Source organism: Sarcophilus harrisii, chromosome 1 (genome assembly GCF_902635505.1).
Source record: "Sarcophilus harrisii chromosome 1, mSarHar1.11, whole genome shotgun sequence".
Lineage (NCBI taxonomy): Eukaryota > Metazoa > Chordata > Mammalia > Dasyuromorphia > Dasyuridae > Sarcophilus > Sarcophilus harrisii.
This window is the reverse complement of record NC_045426.1, coordinates 700,074,494-700,093,208: the sequence shown is the minus strand read 5'-3', so window position 1 is coordinate 700,093,208 and position 18,715 is coordinate 700,074,494. Positions and strand designations below refer to the sequence as shown.

The 18,715-nt window shown below is 44.7% G+C and overlaps 1 protein-coding gene across 1 annotated transcript in view; it reads left to right on the top strand.

Annotated features, from left to right (window-relative positions):
- Positions 1-18,715, top strand: part of CORO1C (coronin 1C) — an 82,390-nt gene that overhangs the window by 46,344 nt on the left and 17,331 nt on the right. Inside the window, exon 3 of the mRNA XM_031948751.1 lies at positions 18,189-18,311. Coding sequence (XP_031804611.1) covers positions 18,189-18,311 — 123 coding nt within the window. The remainder of the gene's footprint in view (positions 1-18,188; positions 18,312-18,715) is intronic.

Sequence of the window (18,715 nt, the reverse complement as noted above, 5' to 3'; positions counted from 1 at the left end):
GAGGGAGAGAATTTGGAACTCAATATTTATTTTTTTTAAAAAAGCACAAAATAAATACTTTTAAGGTCTAGAAATATAAACAAAAATATTGAATGGAATTGACTATTATAAATCCCCTTCCCTGTAGAATACAAACTTTTTGAATGTTGGGACCTTTTCCTTTGTCCAAAATCTGGCATAGTAACTTCCATAAACAATTCATTGTGTAGCCAACTGCTTTGAGAGGTCCAAGTGGATCTTGGCCTTAAAAACACAGACAGTGTGGAGACCTAGACTCCATAAGGCCAGGAGACCCAAGGTTGTGCACGAGCACTTCTGTGGCTCTGTGGTTTTCTTGGTATTGGTTTTCCTATCTTTGCTAAAGACCAGATTTCTGTTCTTGTTCATATTCTCCCATTGATAACTTCCACCCAAAGTAGTGAAGGCAGGTGTTTTGCTTTGACTCAGCACAGAAGACTTTGTGAACAAAAGGCTTTATTGCACGCATTATATACCTCTCTTCCCTCCCTTTGCTCCTTTCCCTCTCTCCCCTTCTCCTCCCCCCCTTGTGTTTTGCCCATTGAATCAACTTAAGATCACTGTTTTAGACCTTGGAGGTCCAGACACTTAAACATTTAACACTTTTATAATTTTCAGTGAATGGTAATACTAGGTCTCCCGACCCATAATTCTGATCTGTGGTTTTGTTTTGGCCATGAGGGATTTCTTTTTCTCCTGAAATCTAGGTGGTGGATTTTTTTGTTTGTGTTTTGCCAAAATTGCAGAATCCTGTTCCTCTGAGAATAAGCAGATTTTCAGCCCTCTCTGGACTCTTCTTTGTTTGGCTGGCAACATGTCTCTTCCTGTATGGAAGGTAGCTGGAGTTGATGATATAGGCCTGACTCAACACCATGCCTTACTGAGATAGGGCAGCCTGATAGCACGCTGATCCTTCCACACCCTCAGACTCTAAGGAGACTGCTCTGGACTTTGTGGTTCTGCCTGGAAGTGCAAGGGCATGTCTGGTTTCTTCCATGACTGCTTCCTCCCTGGCCTCCGCTTTCCTCTTCCCTGCTCCCCCACCTGCCGGGAGTGTGTCAGTATGAGACAGTAATGAGTTCTGCTTCTTAAGGTGCATTGATAGAAAATCCATGTTAGTCATCTGGGAGAATCACCTCCTTCCTGACTGCTCCCCTTCTGGTAACTTTGGGTGTGGTATTGGCACCTGCCTCATTCTTTTGACTCGTTGCCCCATCACATGCTCTCTGAACAGATCCGTGCCAGTGTGCAGAGCGGGCAGGAGCTCCTTTGCCTTCATTTATTTATTTATAACAGGTTGTCTGTTACAATAATTGAAACCTGTTTTACTGGTCTCTTAGAATTGTCCTTTCTGCTCATCAGAGATGCTCAGTTCTGACTGGGCCGGTGAGGAGAGGCCTGGCTGTAGCTCCCCAGCTCCTCTGAGAGCCTGATAGTGTGGGGGCCTCCTGTTCCACCATGCTGGAACCAACAGCACCTGGAGCCTCTTAAGGGATATTTTCCAAAATAGCAGCAGACATTTGGTTAAAAAGCTCACAGGGAGACTTATTATGAGGATGCAGAGGGTCTTACTGACAGCAAGAGGGATCCTGTGCCCATGTGACAAAACTGGTTTAATATGATTTTGTTTTAAACATTTGTTATAAGGTTGTAGAAAAACCTGCTTTTGTGTTTTTCTTGTAAAAATTTTTTTTAATAGTATTCTATTTACATACACACACACACACAGAGTTTTCAACATTAATTTTTGTAAGATTTTGAATTTCAAATTTTTTTTCTCCCACCTTCCTCCCCAAGACAGCAATCAATCTGATATAAGTTATACATGTACATCTCTGTGCGTGTGTCTAGGTTATATATGTGTGTGTGTGTGTGTGTATATATATATATATATATTTATTTATTTTATGCATATATATAATATGCATATATAAAATAGGTATAACATGAATCCTTTTAAACACATTTTAATATTTGATATGTTGTACAAGAAAAATCAGACCAAAAGGGGAAGAGGAGGGGACATGAGAAAGAAAAAGTACACAAAAAAGGTGAAAACATTATGCTTTGGATCCACATTCAGTCTTCATAGTTCTCTCTCTGGGTGCAGATGACATTTTCGATCCCAAGTCTATTGGAATTGTCTTGGATCACTACTTTCTTGTTACTGTGTACAGTGTTCTCCTGGTTCTGCTCACTTCACTTAGCATCAAGTCGTAAATCTTTCTAGGCTTTTCTGAAATCAGCTTGCTCATCATTTCTTATAGAAGAGCAATATTCCATTATATTCATCTATCATAACTTACTCTGCCATTTCCCAATTAAGGGGCATTCACTTAAGTTTCCAGTTCCTTGCCACTTTTTTTTTTGGCACATGGGGTCCCTTTCCCTCTTGATCTCTTTGGGATACAGACTCAATAGTGATATGCTTAATATTGATTATCCGTCCTATAATAATGTGTTTGTTTTGTAGATAAGTGCCTCCGTCCATACATCAGTCTGTCAGTTCATTCATCCATCTGTCCATCCGAACACATGAACATGGACCCATTCCTACCTGTAAAATGAAGGCAGGGCTGTCTTTTTTTGTCTGTGGATCCCTGGTACTTGGTATTTTGCCTAGCACAGAGGAGAGATGTTTAACAAATGTTCATTGATTCATTGAATTCAAAATATATGAACTGTTGCAAAATTATGGTATTGATAGAGTGCTGCAAAATTGTGTTTCCTCCTGATAGATCCACCTGCTTAATGGGTAGCTTATGGTGCTCAGTCTCGACCTACTTCCTCCTACCAGTTCTTAGGTATTCTTGGGGAGTGGGTGGGGGAGCTTAGCTTTTTTTTTCTGGCTCTAGTATTTGGGATATTGGAGGTGAAGGTGAAGGGACAGGAGGAGGAGTTGATTAGTAGTTATTTGACTCCTAATTGGGGTTGTGGAACAGTAAAAGCAACCTTAATGTTCCATGAAGAACTGTGAATGATTTAGCTATTCTCAGTAATACAGTGATCCAAGATGGTCCCAAAGGACCAATGATAAAGCAGACTATCTGGTATTGATTGAATACAGATGAAGCCTACTATTTTTCACTCTCATTTTTCTTTTATTCAAGTCTTGTACAAAATGACTAACATGGAAGTATTTTACATAATTGTCCATGGATAACCTTTATCTTACGGCTTCCTGTCTTAGGGAGGGGAGAGGGAAGGATAGAGTTAGGAACTCAAAACTTAAATAAAAATGTTTAAAAATTGGAAGAAAAAAACCTAGGACTGTGAAGTCTCAAGAGCTGCTGCTCAGCTCCCTTCTGGCTTCCAAGGGAGGTACTAGGGTGAAACTGGGCAAGAGCTTAGGTAAAGGAGCATTAGCCAAACATCCAGCCTGCTCCTTTCCAAGAGCCCTCACAGCCTTGGCTGTGTATCCTTAAGAATTGTGGCTCACCCCAAACCAATAGAGCATTTTCTTTGGGGAAGTGTGTGTCTGTAGTTTTGTTATAGGAGCCACCCATAATAATATACCTTTCACTTATCTCTCTAGGTCTTCATAATTTTAGGGTTATAACCTTTCAAGCATTAGGGACCCTTGTAATTATCTTGGCACTGCCCTTAAGTGGGATGTCTGAGGTCACCCTATAGAGGCAAGATGAGAAAAAACCCCAAGCCTTCCATTCTAAATCCCAGTCTGGATCCTGTGCTCCCTCAGGGGACTCTTCTCCCCACCTCCTACCCCCCACTCCCAATCTGCTTTTGAGAGCTAACATTTTGAGAGATCGGATTTCACCCTTTCCGGGTCATAGATCAGGTTTGTTATTATTGATGACAATAAATCTAGCACGTGAAGTTCTTCGTAATATCTTCCTAATTACCCCGAGACATAGACGCTATTATTTATTATTCTCGTTTTCTGATTGAGGAAACTGCCTAGCCGCGTGACCCTGGGCAAGTCACTTCACCCTGTTTGCCTCAGTTTCCTCATCTGTCAAATGGGCTGGAGAAGCACATGGCAAACCCCGCCAGTATCGTTGCCAAAAAAGCCCCAAATGGGGTCACAGAGAGGAAAATGGCATTGTGTGTGTGTGTTATTTTTGTATTCAGAAACTGTTGTGAGAGAGGGTTCCGGGGCTGTCCCGAGCGGGGAGGGGGCTTGAATGAGTCCACCCCTCCCCCTTTGCCGGGGCCCCAGAAGCCCGTCTCGTGGCTCCCCCGGTGCCGGAGCCTCCTGGGGTGCCGGGGTGGGCTGCGCCTCCAGGAGGGGACCGGGGCGGTGCCGGGGCGCAGAACAATGACTACTGGCTGATGACGTCAGTGGCAAGTGGGGTGCCGGCCGCCTCGGGGGGCTCTCCTCCGCTGCGGGGGGGGGGGGGGGTCTCCTCCGCCCCGATGCTGCTGGCCCTCCCGCAGACCCCGGGGGTGGAAAGCGCCCGGCGGCCTGGGGCTGCTGGGGGGTGGGGGAGGGCGGCGGCCCCCTCCCGTCCCCCGGGGCTCCCGTCTCTCCGGCCGCAGCCTGGTGCCCGGGCGCTGCGGGCTTCTGGCCCTGCTTTTTACCTTATATGGGCATCAGGGCTCGGAGATTGTCTGTCCGAGCCGTTTCCTCCCGTGCCTTTGATTGGCCGTTCTTGGCCCGGCCTTAGGGCCTGGGAGATCTGGGGCAGCCCCTGAGTCAAGTGCGGGCCGCCCTTGGACCCTCTCCTAGAGCCTTGGGCTGGAGGCGGCCCCGCCTGCTTTGGGCCTGGGGGCAAAAGCCTTCGGAATGGAAGGGCGGCGGCTGCGGGCCGCGGGGGTCCCGCTTCCTCTGCTCCCGGCTCGGGGACAGCTCCTGTGCGCAGCCCGGCGGGCTTAGCTCTCGGCGGGCGGGCGGGGTCCCTGCCTCCCTCTCCCCGGGAGGGCTCGGAACGTGCCGGCCGGGCAGCGCTGATGGGCCCGAGAGCAGCCGCTGCCGGAGCAGGCGGGGGCCGGGCCGCCGCGGGCTGCTGGGCGCACCTTGGGGCCGGGCCCGCTTTCGCACTTTCCCAAGTGAAGCGCTTGCCCTGCCAGAATCTCGGGGCCCGGGCCTTGAACACTCTCTGGCCACCCCTTCCTCTGGGGGAGGGGGAGGAAAAAGAGGTTTGTCTTAGGCCGCTGGCTGCCCAAGCCCAGAAGGAGCTCTTAGGTCAAGAAGGGCTCCCAGGGAAAGAAATCCCCAGTGCCGGTCGCCTGGGGGCCCGCTGGGTAGAGCTGCTCGGTTTCCCTTCCTGGCTTAATACCGAACACTTTGTCTTAATTTCCTGTTTTTGCCCAAGTCTGTAGCTTTGTGGCCAGCACCTCGAAGTGGGGATGTTTTATTTTGACTAGGTTCCTCCTTTTTTATTCGGTTTTTTGTTTGCACAAAGGCATCATATGGAAATGCATTGTTTGTGTGTAAATAAAACAATGTGCAGGGAAATAGGACCTTCGTTTTTTCAGACATCTATTAAAGCAAGGAAGTTGGGTAGCGACAGCTTTTATAGGTGCCTCTGAAGAATGAAGCCAACTTCTGGCACTTTCCTTTAAGAACTTTATGACCTGTCTCTGTAGTTCGTTAATCCCATTTCCCCCCAGAGAAGCAGCAGTACCAAAATGCACAAGTCTCATCCTTGCTGCCTCCCACTCCTGATCTCCCAGGAAACCTCAGCTGTGGCCCTCTTGGCAGCTGGCCTCGAGGGGGCCTCATGTTTTGTAGGGACTTTTTCCCTTGCCCTTTCCCTTCCTTGTCCACTTCTCCCAGAACACGGATTTTATGGCTTCCAAAGCCCAGATTCCAAGGTCTCTTCAGTTACCTACAGTGCTGGGGGCTTTCAAAATGGCATTCAATTTGTCATTTATTAGCACATGTCATTGCCAGTGGGTCAGTTCCCTTCCCTGGGCCACCCTCTGTGTTTATAATATTTGAGAGCTCTCTGATTTTATCACTGGGGCTCCTCCACTCCACTGATCAGATAGCAGCCTCCCCTCGACAGCGCAGCAGATAGATGGTCTTCAGGAAGATTCATTTTTTATGAATTCATCTTGATGTGTCTTTCTGAAAGTTAGTTAGGGGGATTGACAGGCCCATGTGTGTGTAGTAGGGCCTGAGAGACTTTGTACTTGAACTGCAGAGCCTACAAGAATTCAGATTCCTGGAATTCAAATGCAGCAGAGATGCTGCAGCTGGATTTCTCCCTCCTCTCCTCCCACCCCCAGTCTCTCTTTCCCTTCTGCTTTTCTCCTTTCCCTCCCTCCCCTTTCTTCTGTGCTTCCCTCCCTCCTCTTTCACTCCCTCCTTTTCTGTCTCCCCCATCTTAAAGATAGTCAGGATCAGGACTTGGTCCGCCAGCTCCAAAGGCATCAAATGAGACAAATGTAGGCAAAGAATTTTGTAAATTGTAAAGATGTCACTTAAGGGTCAACCTATGGGCAGCCAATCTGGATTTGCTCTGCTGCGCATCTGGGGCCGTTCAGTCGCTTTGGCTCCTTGGAGCAGGCCTGAGAGCCAGCTCAGAGATTCTGCCTTACTGGAGTTGAGCATGACCTTTGTCAGTATGAATAGTACTGTAAGAAGAAAAGGATGTTGGAGGAGAAGGGAAATCAACTTCAATAGACATCCTTTTGACTCCTTTGAACTTGGTACAATGTGAATGGAGCCCTTATGCTTGAGTAGAAATTTTCTTCTTATTTCCGCAGCACATGTTGGCTCACTATCCTCTTTGTGAGGACTTTAACAATTCTATACAATTTATGGCTCCAAACGGCAAAGGGTTTATTGTTGAGACCTAACAAAAGGCCCCAGTTTGGTGTATAGTTTAACAAAGTTAAATTGAAATGTGGTCTGCCTCAGTGACTCTCGAATCATCAACTGTTCTAAACATCAGAATTTGTTAGAAAAGGGACCCGGTGTAGATGACTAGTTAAAACATCCTCCAGATGGACCTTATTTCTGGAGTGGGGTAATGCCCAACCAGATGACGATTCCTTATCCAGGAAGCAGTGAAGCCTGAGGGAGCTGGAGCATCTTGGTGGGATTTAGAAGCACCTTTGAAAAGTTCAGGTGTCAGTTGCTCAGAAGGGAAAAATATTGGAAGAAGAGAGAGGAGTAGTAATGTCTGCGGAGAGAGGCATTTGTATCTTTTGTCAGAAGTAGTTGGGTCTTATGTTAACTGAACTCTACAGGAGACTGTAAGAACGAGGTTCCCTGTAGAGTAAATACTAAAGGGCTTGGAAACTTTAATGTTCACCCTTATTGGGCTTACGTTATTACTTTAAAAAAAAGATTTTTATTGATAATTTTTGTTTTTATATTGCCTAGATTGCCTGTTAGGTCCTTCAGAATAGAAAAATAAATCAATAAAATCCCCTCTTGCAGGAACTTGTAATTGAATGAGTGCAGATATGCTCCTGACCTACTGTCTGGCAACTTTTAGACATGGCTGGTCACTGAAAATTGACCTTTCATCCCCTTCATATGAGCCACCATGTTCCGTGAGGGACATATTCCTAACGTCTTCGTGTTCTGCCTTGAAGATTGGCTTGGGACAGTGATCATCTCTGTGGCTACCTGTGTAAGTTGTTGCAGATATCATCAGCGCTTTCAAAAAACAGATCCTAGCAGACCTTCTAGCAAAGAACCCCAGGGAATGACAGTTGCTATATATTTGTACTCTTTGGATTTAAAAAATGAGTAGTTGCTGGTTCAGCACAGGGTCCCATGCAGCTGTTCACAGGTTGGAGAGGCTGTGCTGATTTATGGATGTAAATGGAAACAGCTGGAGTCTTTCCGCAACCTGCCCCCTCAGCTGAAATCTGGCACCCAGAGTCCCCCACAGATCTGGCCCCTGCTGTCTTTAGCTCTGCTGCTCCCCTTTTGCCCCGCTGCTCCCCTTTTGCCCCCTCCTCTGCAGCAGTCCTGCCAGCTAGCAGAGCCTACCTGCACTTGGTACCTCTGCCCTGTCCCATGTATGCCAGCAGGCTCCCTCCCTCACCATCAGCTCAGGCTCTCTGTTCTTAGTTGTCATTTCTGAAGCTGAAACATCTTCACAGTTACAAGGCACTGAGAACTTTCTTTTCTAGGTATAGAGAAGTGGATCATTCTGCAGACCTCTATGTAAAATAATCTTAATATATGTCTTTGCCCATTGATGAGAGGAAGGAAGGGGGCCTGCACATAGTTCAGAGCCGTATGGGGGCTGGGGATAGCGAAGCAAGAGGAGGAGTATGGGGGACGGGGGCAGACACGGGAGGGACGGAAGACAGATACAGGACAGATGGGCAGAATAGAGCAAAGGGCTCGGGCTTTGGGCTTCATTCTTCTGCTCTCATGTGAAAGACTTTGGAATGATTGATTCTTATCTTTTTGCTTTGGGAGGGGCCTCGGTGCTGAGCCGAGGGGCAGGAACAAAGAGGGAGCACAGTACTATGCAGTAAAGTCAACATGGCTGTTTTGGGACAAGACTTTCTTAGAGAACTACTTACATAAAGTGGAATTATGCTATGCAAATGTATGTAAAGTGAGAAGTGTCTGTTTCTAGTAGTTGTGGTTGTGAGGAGACTGAGGCTGCTGCAGGTGTGGAATGGCAGAAATGCCCACCTTGCTGGCAGACAGCGAGAGCTAATAGTTCAGACCCTCATGATGTCAGCTGCTCTTTCTGGGAACTCGAAGCTCCCTGCTTACAATCTGCACCCGGTTATGCCATCCCTGCGTCTGGGCAGCTTTCCTCCCCTTCCCACCAAAACAAACCCCAGCTCTTGGTAACGATTTGCTCTCTTCCGATCCATGATAATACCCTCTTAGTTCCCACTCTTGCCTTTATTTTCCTTTGTGGGCCTTGTTTGTGCTTTTGTAACTCCTGCCCCTCTGCACGGAGCTTTGCTTTGTTAAAGTATCTGTATCTGTCTGAGAAAGTTGCTGAATGAAGTCTGAGTGTTTCTGAGTTTTCAACAACTTTGAACTCCAGGGAGATGATTGTCAAAAAGTTACTGCCCCCTGTGTGCTACATCTGCTCTGCTAACAGGGACTATCCTTTCCCAGTTCTCAGCCTAGTGTTTCGTACACAAGTAAGTACTTAATAAATACCTTTTTGTCACTTGGCATCTTTCTTTTTAACTACCTGTATTTAAGAGCTGTGGTCACTATACTCAAGGACTAGCAGGGATTCCCAACTACAGGTGTAATTATGCAGACACGGTCTCTCTCTGTGTCTGTCTCTCTGTCTCTCTGTATCTCTCTCTATCTCTGCTCTCTCTGTCTCTCTGTCTCTGTTTCTCTGTCTGTGTCTGTCTCTGTCTCCGTCTCCTGGCTGAGCAGCTGTGCTGTTTAAGCCCGAGATGCTGCACGATCCGATCCCCCCCTAAGATCAGGTTGCAGTACACCGGCCAGGCCACTGGATCTCTCTGATAGTTCTTACAAGCCAGTGTTACTGACCTTATTTCCATTCAGTCTTGAACTTCTTTTAGACACTTTCTTGACTTGGGGCCATGTCTGATTATTTTCCTCCCTTTTTCAGGAGTGTGTCTGCTATAAAAGCTGGAAATTAGAAATGTGGTTATCTTAAAAAGGCCTCTTTTTCTAACAAATGTGATTTTTCAGCTAAGAAGTAAAGGGGAACCTGGGTGGAGGATTGCTGCCTTGCCTGCGTATCATCTTTCAGCTGTGCTGCTGTTGAGGGTGTTTGCACCTTAGGTAGCAGCTGGCTCGGAGGACCTTGGAGGTTTAGAATGCGATTCCTCCATGCAAAGGGCTTCTCTTCCGTACATCTGTGTGGAAAATCAGCTTGGGCTCCCATGCCAGTCGTTTCAGTTGGTTGTCTCCTGAAAACAACGTTGGTCTTATGGGTTCTTAGTCCTTTCCTTTTTAGGTCAGTTGTAAATCCAGGGCTGAGAGACTGAAGTCATTTTGACTCGTATAATTATTTTGTCTCCCAGGAGCCTTTACATAAACCTGCGTGTTGAAAGGGCTTTGATCAGTGCAAATACAATTCCGAGAATCTGAAGGCTGGATCGCAGCCTCTTGCTTACCAGACTTGCTCACATTCCCTGGTCAGTGAGTGGCCTTAGGCTACGGTAATTGGGTGGCTATGGGCAAGTCACAGAAACTCAAAGAGCCTCAGTTTTCTTCAGTTATCATGGATCAGAGGATCATGTTTTCTTCTTTTGAGAGAATTGTGGTAAGTAAGGCACTTTGTGGAGATAAGCAATCAGGTTATTGATATTTAACATCAGTCTTCATAGCTAGACAACAAGGCAGCTTTGGACTTGGAGTCAGGAAGACCTGAATGAAAATCCTGCCTTTAGATGAATTTACTAGCTTTTTGATACCAAGCAAGGCATTGAACTTCTCTCAGCCTCAGTTTTCACATTTGTAAAATGGGGATGATAAAATAACACTTGCCTCCCAAGATTGTTGTGATGAGCAAGTGAGGTAATAAAGCGCAATATAGTATAATAATATTTAATATTTGCTTTTTAAAAAAAATAGCTTTTTATTTTCAAAATATATGCAAAAATGGTTTTCAACATTCACTTTTGCAAAACCTTGATGGCAAGGAATCCAATATAAGCCAAACATGCCCTACAAGAAAAATCAGATCAAAAAGAGGGGAAAATGAGAAAGAAAAAAGAAGAAACAAACAACAAAAAAGATGAAAATACTATGTTGCAATTCACATTCAGTCTTCATAGTCCTGTTTCTGGATGCAGAGGGCTCTTTCCATCACAAGTCTTTTGTAATAGACCTGAATCACCTCATTATTGAAAAGAGCCATGTCTACCACAAAGATCATTGCATGATCTTGTTGTTACTGTGTACATGTTCGCTTGGTTCTACTCATTTCACTTAGTATTAGTTCCACGTAAGTCTCTCCAGGCCTTTCTGAAATCATCCTACTGGTCATTTCTTACAGAACAATAATATTCCATAATTTTCATATACCACAACTTATTCAGCCATTCCCCAATTGATGGGCATCCACTCAGTTTCCAGTTCCTTGCCACCACAAAAAGGGCTGCACAAACATTTTTGCACACAGGGTCCTTTTACCTTTTTTTGGTTCTCTCTGGGATACAGGCCCAGTGGAGACCCTACTGGGTCAAAAGGCTTTCTTAATAAAATAACATAGATTAGTTTGGAAGTAAAATGAAATTACTCTGTACACAAATGACCCCATTTATTTTAGTGGGGAAACATTCTAAAAACCATTGTCAAGCACTCCATAAATACTCCTCCGAAGCTAAATCTTATTTTTGCACTTGCTGGGTTTAGCCATGGAGAGGTTGGAGTAAGTGATCAGGTTCTTCTAACATGTGCCAGTGGCTGTCTTGGGGGGCAGCCCTTTGGAATTTCCAGAATTAGCTTCAGATGCCTTAGTAGTTACTGGGTGATAACAAGGATTTGTCATGGTCACCCCGGGAGCTGGGTCATTTCCTTAGAGCCAGCTGTGTGAATCCATATCCTAGAGATGATAGTTTTCCTAGGTTTTGCCCATAGTGATTTTAGTTTGAGGATGTCCTAAGCAGTTCATTTGCCCAGTTGTGCATTTTTGTGCCCCTTTTTTGACTTAAATGAAACCCAGTAAGGTAGAAAAAGCAGAGTTGGGCAGAAGAATATTTTGCATCCAATTAGTATATTCACTTTGTGACTGGGCCATGTGATTCATTAGAGAGAGGTAGTATTGTAAAGAATGTAAGGGAAAATGCTGAACATTGGAGCCTCAGTTTCAACATCTGTAAAATGGGAATCACAGGATTTAGTGTTTAGAGGGATCTTAAACCTCTTCATTTTCTACATGAGGAAACTTGAGATTTGGAAAAAGTGGTAGAATGAGGCTTTGAGAAACAGATTATAAAATCCCTGATCTGGAACCAGGTAGGACTCCAGAGACATTGTGAGCACACCATGCCCATGAATACACACACACACACACACGCACTGCTCTGCTTCAAAATGTCAAACCTGCCCTAATACTTGGGCGACCTGTTTTGAAGGGGTGGTTCAAGCATTACAGCTCCTGTGTAGGTAGTTGTCCCTTGTTTCTGGATTTGTGACTTGGACCCAGTAACAACCATTTTGTGCCTCATTTTTCTCATCCACAGAATGGGTGCTTCATTAAGAATGCCACATGTAAGAAATATGAGGTATAGCTGATTTTTGTGGGTTCCCTTTTTACAGAAAGCAGGAATTGGAAGCACTGATCAGATCAGTTAGTCAATTACTCCATCAAACACTGTGGAGACATTCAATTTGCATTTCAGATCCTTATGTCTCCTTTCTCCCTCCTCTTCCTCCCCCCCCCCCCCACTTGCTTTTGAAATCTCTCCATCAACAAATAGTGGAAATAGTTTTTCTAACCCCGGGCCTTCTGTGTCTCAGATGGCCGGCTGCCAATCCTTTTTAACTCCCCATTTCCTGGGCTTTTTCTTCCTTCCCCAGCCTGGTTTAGACCAAAATTTCTCAAACTGTGGGGCATGACCCTCATGGGATTGTGTAACTGAATGGGGGGGGGGGGGAGTGTCACGAAATTCTGATTTATTCTCAGTAAGTATTTAAGATATAAGCCTGGCTTATACACCTATATACCCAGGACTGCATAAAAATTTCTCGGAAAAGGGGCCATCAGTAGAAAAACTTAAGAAGCCCTGATTTTAGATAGTCAGTTCCAGTGTGGACTCTGGCTTTTAAACCTTTATGCTTTGGTGATTGCCAAGAGAAATAGTACAGGTGTTGGTTAGCCAAGGAAAGGATATCCAGGCCTTTGGTAAAACTTGGGGCCCTGGGACTTTGTGTTCCCTTTTCCTAACCAATAATAATTCTTGCTCATACCCTTTTTTTATGCATAATCCTAAATATATTTTAGCAGAGGAAAGAGCCCTTTACTGGGCCTGGAAGACCCAAATGCTGTCATTCCTTTGCTACTGAGGGATCTTGGGAGTTGGATTGAATGAGCTCTCCTGACCTGGCTCTGCTGCCTTTTCCTCCGTGGGTTTTCCTGGCACTGTTCTCTCCCGAGTCTCCTTGTGGCTTCTCCCTCAGACTGGTGGAGGGCTTCCCCATTATTCTCTTCTCTTTCTCTCCTGAATTATCATCTCTATGCAAAGAGTATGCAGGTAGCTACATCCAGGCCAAGTCTTTCCTGACTCCTGTCCTGCATCACCATCTACTGAATATTCAAACTGCGTTATTTGGAGGCATCTCAAACCTTGGATCATGTCAAAACTCTGTCATTTGCCAAAAATGTCATATGTCAAAAAAAGGCTCATTTTGGTCTCCAAATCTCTTCTACTAAACTTAACAATGTCTGTTGAAGGCAGCACCATTATTTCAGGCTCCTAAGTCTATAACTTCAGCCCCCCAGTCCATCTAGTTCCTCACCAAATCACTGTCCTTAACTCCACAGCAATTCTCTCTGACCCCTTCTTACTACACACAATTATTGCCGCACTTAGTCAGACTCTCATCCCTTCTTGATTAGACTCATTTCAGGAGACTTTCAGTTGTTATTGATGTCTTTCCCCCCTTCAGTCCATCCTCCACTCAGCAACAAAAAGGATTTTTCTTAATTATGGAGCTCACAATAACACTGTTTAAAATCCAGTGACCTCCTGTTACCTCTAGGATAAAATAGAAACTTTGCCTTTTAAAGCCCTTTGAACCCAGCCTCTGCCTATCTTTCCAGCTTCCCCTTCTCACACTCTAGCTTCTGTCTATATTTTAGCTCCACTGCCCCTCGGCCTGGGTTCCCATACTTCTTTAAGATGCATCTGAAACACCAGCCATTTATCCAAAGCAGGGGCTTCTGCCTTCCTAACAGCCTAGTGGTTATCTTGTATTTATTGAGGATATACTTATCCACGTTGTCTCTCCTATAGAATATATATTCTTCAAGAGCAATGATTATTGCTTTTTTTGGTATTTGAATGCCAAATGCCTGGCACAAAGTAAGTTCTTAATGTATGCTTAATGATTGATTGACTGTGGCAATTCCTTTTCATCCCTTTAGTTTTATAATTCTAATCTTAGGGCCATGTCAGCTCCTTTGTGTAGGTATTGTCCCTATTTACAGATGTAAAATAAAGTCCTTAGCTACACAGTTAGATGCAGAACCAGAATTCCTAACTTTCAGGCCCGAGCTTGTCCCATGGTGAAAGTGTTTAAGCAAAATTTGGGAGGGAAATAACTCATTTTGAAACAGACTTGCCCCATGTGTGGCAGCTCCCTGGTGTGGAGGCTTAAGGATCTGTGGCATTTTGCCTTAATAAGGAGCATCCCTGGGAGCCAGGGCCATGGGATGAGCTATGTTGTCAGGAGAAGGGCAGATTTGCTCTTTTCTGTGGTAATGGGAAATGGTGCAGGTCAGAGCAGGACCCCTGGTGTGGAGGGGGAGATGCAGGGTTCCTCCCCTCTGAAAGTCATAGAAGTGGCATTTGTGGACTGCACTTGTGTTCTTTCTAAAAGAGAACACCTGCATTTTCCGCCCCCAAGTCATTCATTCACTCTACTTATTTCAGAAAACTGGGCGATTTCTGTTTCCGGAGATGTTCTTGTTTCTGAGATGCCCCAGAGCTTATTTTCATGTAATAAGAAGATTCATCCTTGGTCACTTAACCTTAACTTGTGTCCAGGGACCATGGCTGTGAGCAGACTTATCCAGAACAAACCCCTTCCAGCCTATGAGTTGGAGAGCACTCTCTGACTTGATTTGGCAGGACTGGCAGTGCTACTTCTGCTGCTTTGAAAAAGACTGAACTGGGTGAGTCTGGGAATTGAACACTGGTTAGCAGAGGTTGGTCATTTTACTCGATGATGTTCAGCCTGAAAGCCCAAGCTTAAACATTTCCTCTCTAATGTTTTTCAAATATAAAATTACTCTTTTGTAAAAAAGAGAAAAAAACAAACAAAAAAAGAAATCCAACTTTATTTGATAGTTGTATCTGTTTTTCTTACCTATCCATTTCTTACCTATCCATTATTCAAAGGCCCTTAATAAGTCTTGCTGCTATACTGAAGTACCGAGATATATACTGGGAAATACAGAAAGGCCCAGTTTATTTACCCTTGTGGAGCTTGCCAGGTTGGGAGAGAAACTGCTAATGAACGGCGCTATAAATGGTTGGTCAGGCTTAGATGATTGAAGGTGACAGAAGGAAAGGATCATTGTAGAAGAAGGTTTGTGGATGGATTCCTGGAAGCTCTTCAGGAGATCTGGGAGTTAGCCATGGGAATTTCTACTTCTAATCTGGGGTGGCTCCAGTTGACCTACCCAGGGCTTCTCTATTCCAAAGGTGATGCTCCATTGTTTTATCTAGGAAATATGCAGGAGGCAGAATCCTTTCCATTGCAAAGCCAGGGTACACTTTGGGTCCTTAAGTGTCTCTCAAGGGAACGCTGCTGATGAACATATTTTTCCAGGTGAGGATTATCGGTGTTGATTTTGCACCACCGAGGCCAGAAAGAATGCCCACCCTCACTTGGTGCTTTCAGATTGGTTTTTGATAGGATTGAGGATTGGAAGGGATGGAGAGATTGTCAAGGCTGTCATTTTCTATATTAGGAAGTTTAAAATCTTGGTCAACCAAACTGAAATTGGTCAGAACTCTGTTCAGGACCTTCCAAAACACCAGATCGTCTGGTAATTGGCCGAAGGAGGGAAGTGGTCTGAATCCAACGGAATTTCACATTTAATTGGGAAATGTTTTGCTTAAGAGACAGCCACTTGTCATGGAAAGATCACATGGGCTTGTGGAAGTCGGGAGGCCCAAGTCCTGGTTTTTGCCCCTCTTCTAGCTCCAGTATTCTGTAGATAGATGAGCATTCCAGGAGCATGCCGGGTCATGCTTCTGCTTGGGAAACTTGCCAGACCCCTGTTTTAAATTGATTCTATGTATTAGTTTGCTTTGTAAACTCTAAAGATACATTGATTGGAGGGGGGAGGGGCAAATAGAAGTTTTAACTGTAATTAAAATGGAAGAAATTTTGCCTGTAGTTATCTCCGATGGTTCTGTTGATTCAAAAGCACTTGTAATGTGACCAAGGGCCCCTTCTTTTTGTCTTCGGGATTTAAAAACTCATTGTCCTGTTTCATGGTTCATTAACTAGACTTGACAATAAATATGCAGGTTCAGGATACGTTTCCCTAACAGGAAGTTGATAGGCTTGCCAAGCTTGATTATTTCCCTTTTGAATTAGATTACCCCGATTTTCTCCCACAATCAATTCAAATTTACCTTCCCTCACCTCCCAATTACTCCACCTACCCCTCGGATCTATCTGGGAAGGGAGAGTTTGAATGAGATCTGAATCTGCTTTTAAGGTAGTTAGAATAAATTATGCTTCAACCTCTCCCTTCCTTTTGGGCCAAGGGTGGTTACAGACCTCTTTTAAGATGCAAATACTCCCTTACCTTCATGTAAATTTGAGAGTAGGATTTCGGGGAGGGAGAAGAGAGAGTGAAAGACTTCAACCTAGTCTCACATGGCCCATAGGAGCAGTGGCCTGGGCAGACTGCAGGAGGACAGGGTAGGTCTTCAAGAGTTGAGGCAAGGGAATGTGAAGAAAGAAGAGAAGGATTTGCTGTGTCTGCAGGTATCTAGGGTGAAAGGCTTGATAGCTCTCTTCATCCCTTTTGATTTACACTTGATGATAGCTTCTATTTCCCTTCCCCTTTAATGATTGTTATTGATGTTAAAGGGTTTTGAATTGCCAAGAAGGAACGCCTCATTGTTTTGACACATTGCCATCTATTTGGAAAATGAAATCTCATCTTTAAAAAAAAAAAAGGTGGGAGCAGAAAAAGATAATCTGACCAGAAGATGGTCATTTTAAGTGTGTTGCTGGCTGCCTTTAGGCATTAGTTACCTTCCTCCATCATGATCTTTCAGGATGTTGGATACATAGGATACACAAGGAAGAACCTCCACAGATCTTTACAATCTAATGGATAGAATTAGCTGTTTTAGTGGGAAGACCACTCTTATTAGGTGACAGTGTTCCTAGAGATGTCACATTTAAAACGGGAACATTGGCTTCGTGGAACAGATTGCCATTTGAGGTGCCTACAAATGGTGATGATCCTTTTTAGGAACATGAACTCATTTCAATCTGGTTGAGATTTGACATCGGGTGATGGAGGACATCTCAAGTACAGCTCTTGGCCCATCTAACTGGCATTCTGCTTGACTGAATTAAAAGAATAAAATGAGACACTTGCCTTTCTTTTTCACCCCTCATCGAAGCTTGGTTTTTGTCTGTTTTTTGTTTCTTTTGTTTTTAATTTCCTTCCCCTGTACTTTTTCATTCAAAAAGGGATGTCAGTTTCCAGAATCTTTTCATGTAAAATAAAATCTGTTGTGGTCCTGCTTTACAATTTAGGTAATTTCAGAACTTGTTAGATGTTGGGCTCCAGTGTTTGGAGTGGTTTAATGTCATTGTGAGTCTCTGGGAATTACCCTAGAGATCTGTGTTCAAGTTTGTTCTTTTAAAAATGTCTTATCAGTGATTTAGGAAAAGGTACCAAGTGACCTCATTTGGATTTGCAGGTGCTGCCAGGTTGTGGTAGAGTGGGCAGGTTGTGGCAGGGGGATAGATTGGGAGATTGACAACGCAGGGGACATCGAACTTGATGCTCTTTGTTAATAGCTTTCCACCCTTTTGTCACCAGAATCAAAAGTCCTCGACAACCCTCAGTGAATTATAAGAGGCAACTCTTCTGTGCGTAATATCTACCTATGCTAATTGTTTTTTGTTAGCTCTATGTGAGACAGTTTGGTTTAATGGCAACTGTGGTCTGTTGTGGCCCTTGAGGCCTTTGGCTTGAATCTCTGACCCTAGAAAGACTGGTCATTTATCTGTGTAAAATGGGGTTCCCCTCTCCCCCTGGATTTTGGGCACAGCTGTCCCTGAGGTAAAAACTTTGACATTCAGCCTCTGGTTTTTATTATGTCTTCGTAGGAGGTCATAGGAACCGAGGACTTGGTGAGGACAGTGACAGTTTCTAGTAGTGGGAGTTGGAAGTGCTCACCTATTGATCTTCACCACATCTAAACATCGCATCTGCCTCAAGTGTTTCCTCTCTCTCCCCTCCCCCCCCCAATTACAGTTTTACAGGTTTGGGATGGGCGGGGCATGTGTACCTGACAGGAATCCAGAATAAAGAAAAGATGTTTATAATATATTTCTCTCTCTTTTGCCGCAGACTGGTAGAATCGACAAATCCTACCCAACAGTATGTGGCCACACGGGACCCGTGCTCGACATCGACTGGTGTCCACACAACGACCAGGTCATTGCCAGCGGCTCGGAGGACTGCACAGTGATGGTGAGTGCGGCAGCCAGGTCTGGACCGTTTCACGGCCTTTGGGCCTTTGAAGTGGGTGACCTCATGTTTTGCCTAATTATAATGTTGAGTAATGTCAGTTCAGCTACGAACATGCCAGCCACTGGAGGGCAAGCGGGACCGGTACCTATAGGACCCCCGAGCCCGCTAGGAGCCTTAGGAAGGATCTTGGGCATCTTTTGGATCAGGTATCGCCAGGAAATAGGAGAGAAACCCAGAGCTCTCAGAGTTTCCCTTAGAGTGAGGGAGGATTCAGAGATTGTAGCATGGGGAAAAGAAAAGGACTGGATTCAGTTCAACAAAGCAGACCTTTAATAAAGGCCCTACTGTGTACAAGACAACACTATCCTAAGCCCAGGCGATACTCACCCAAAGTGGTTCTGAGG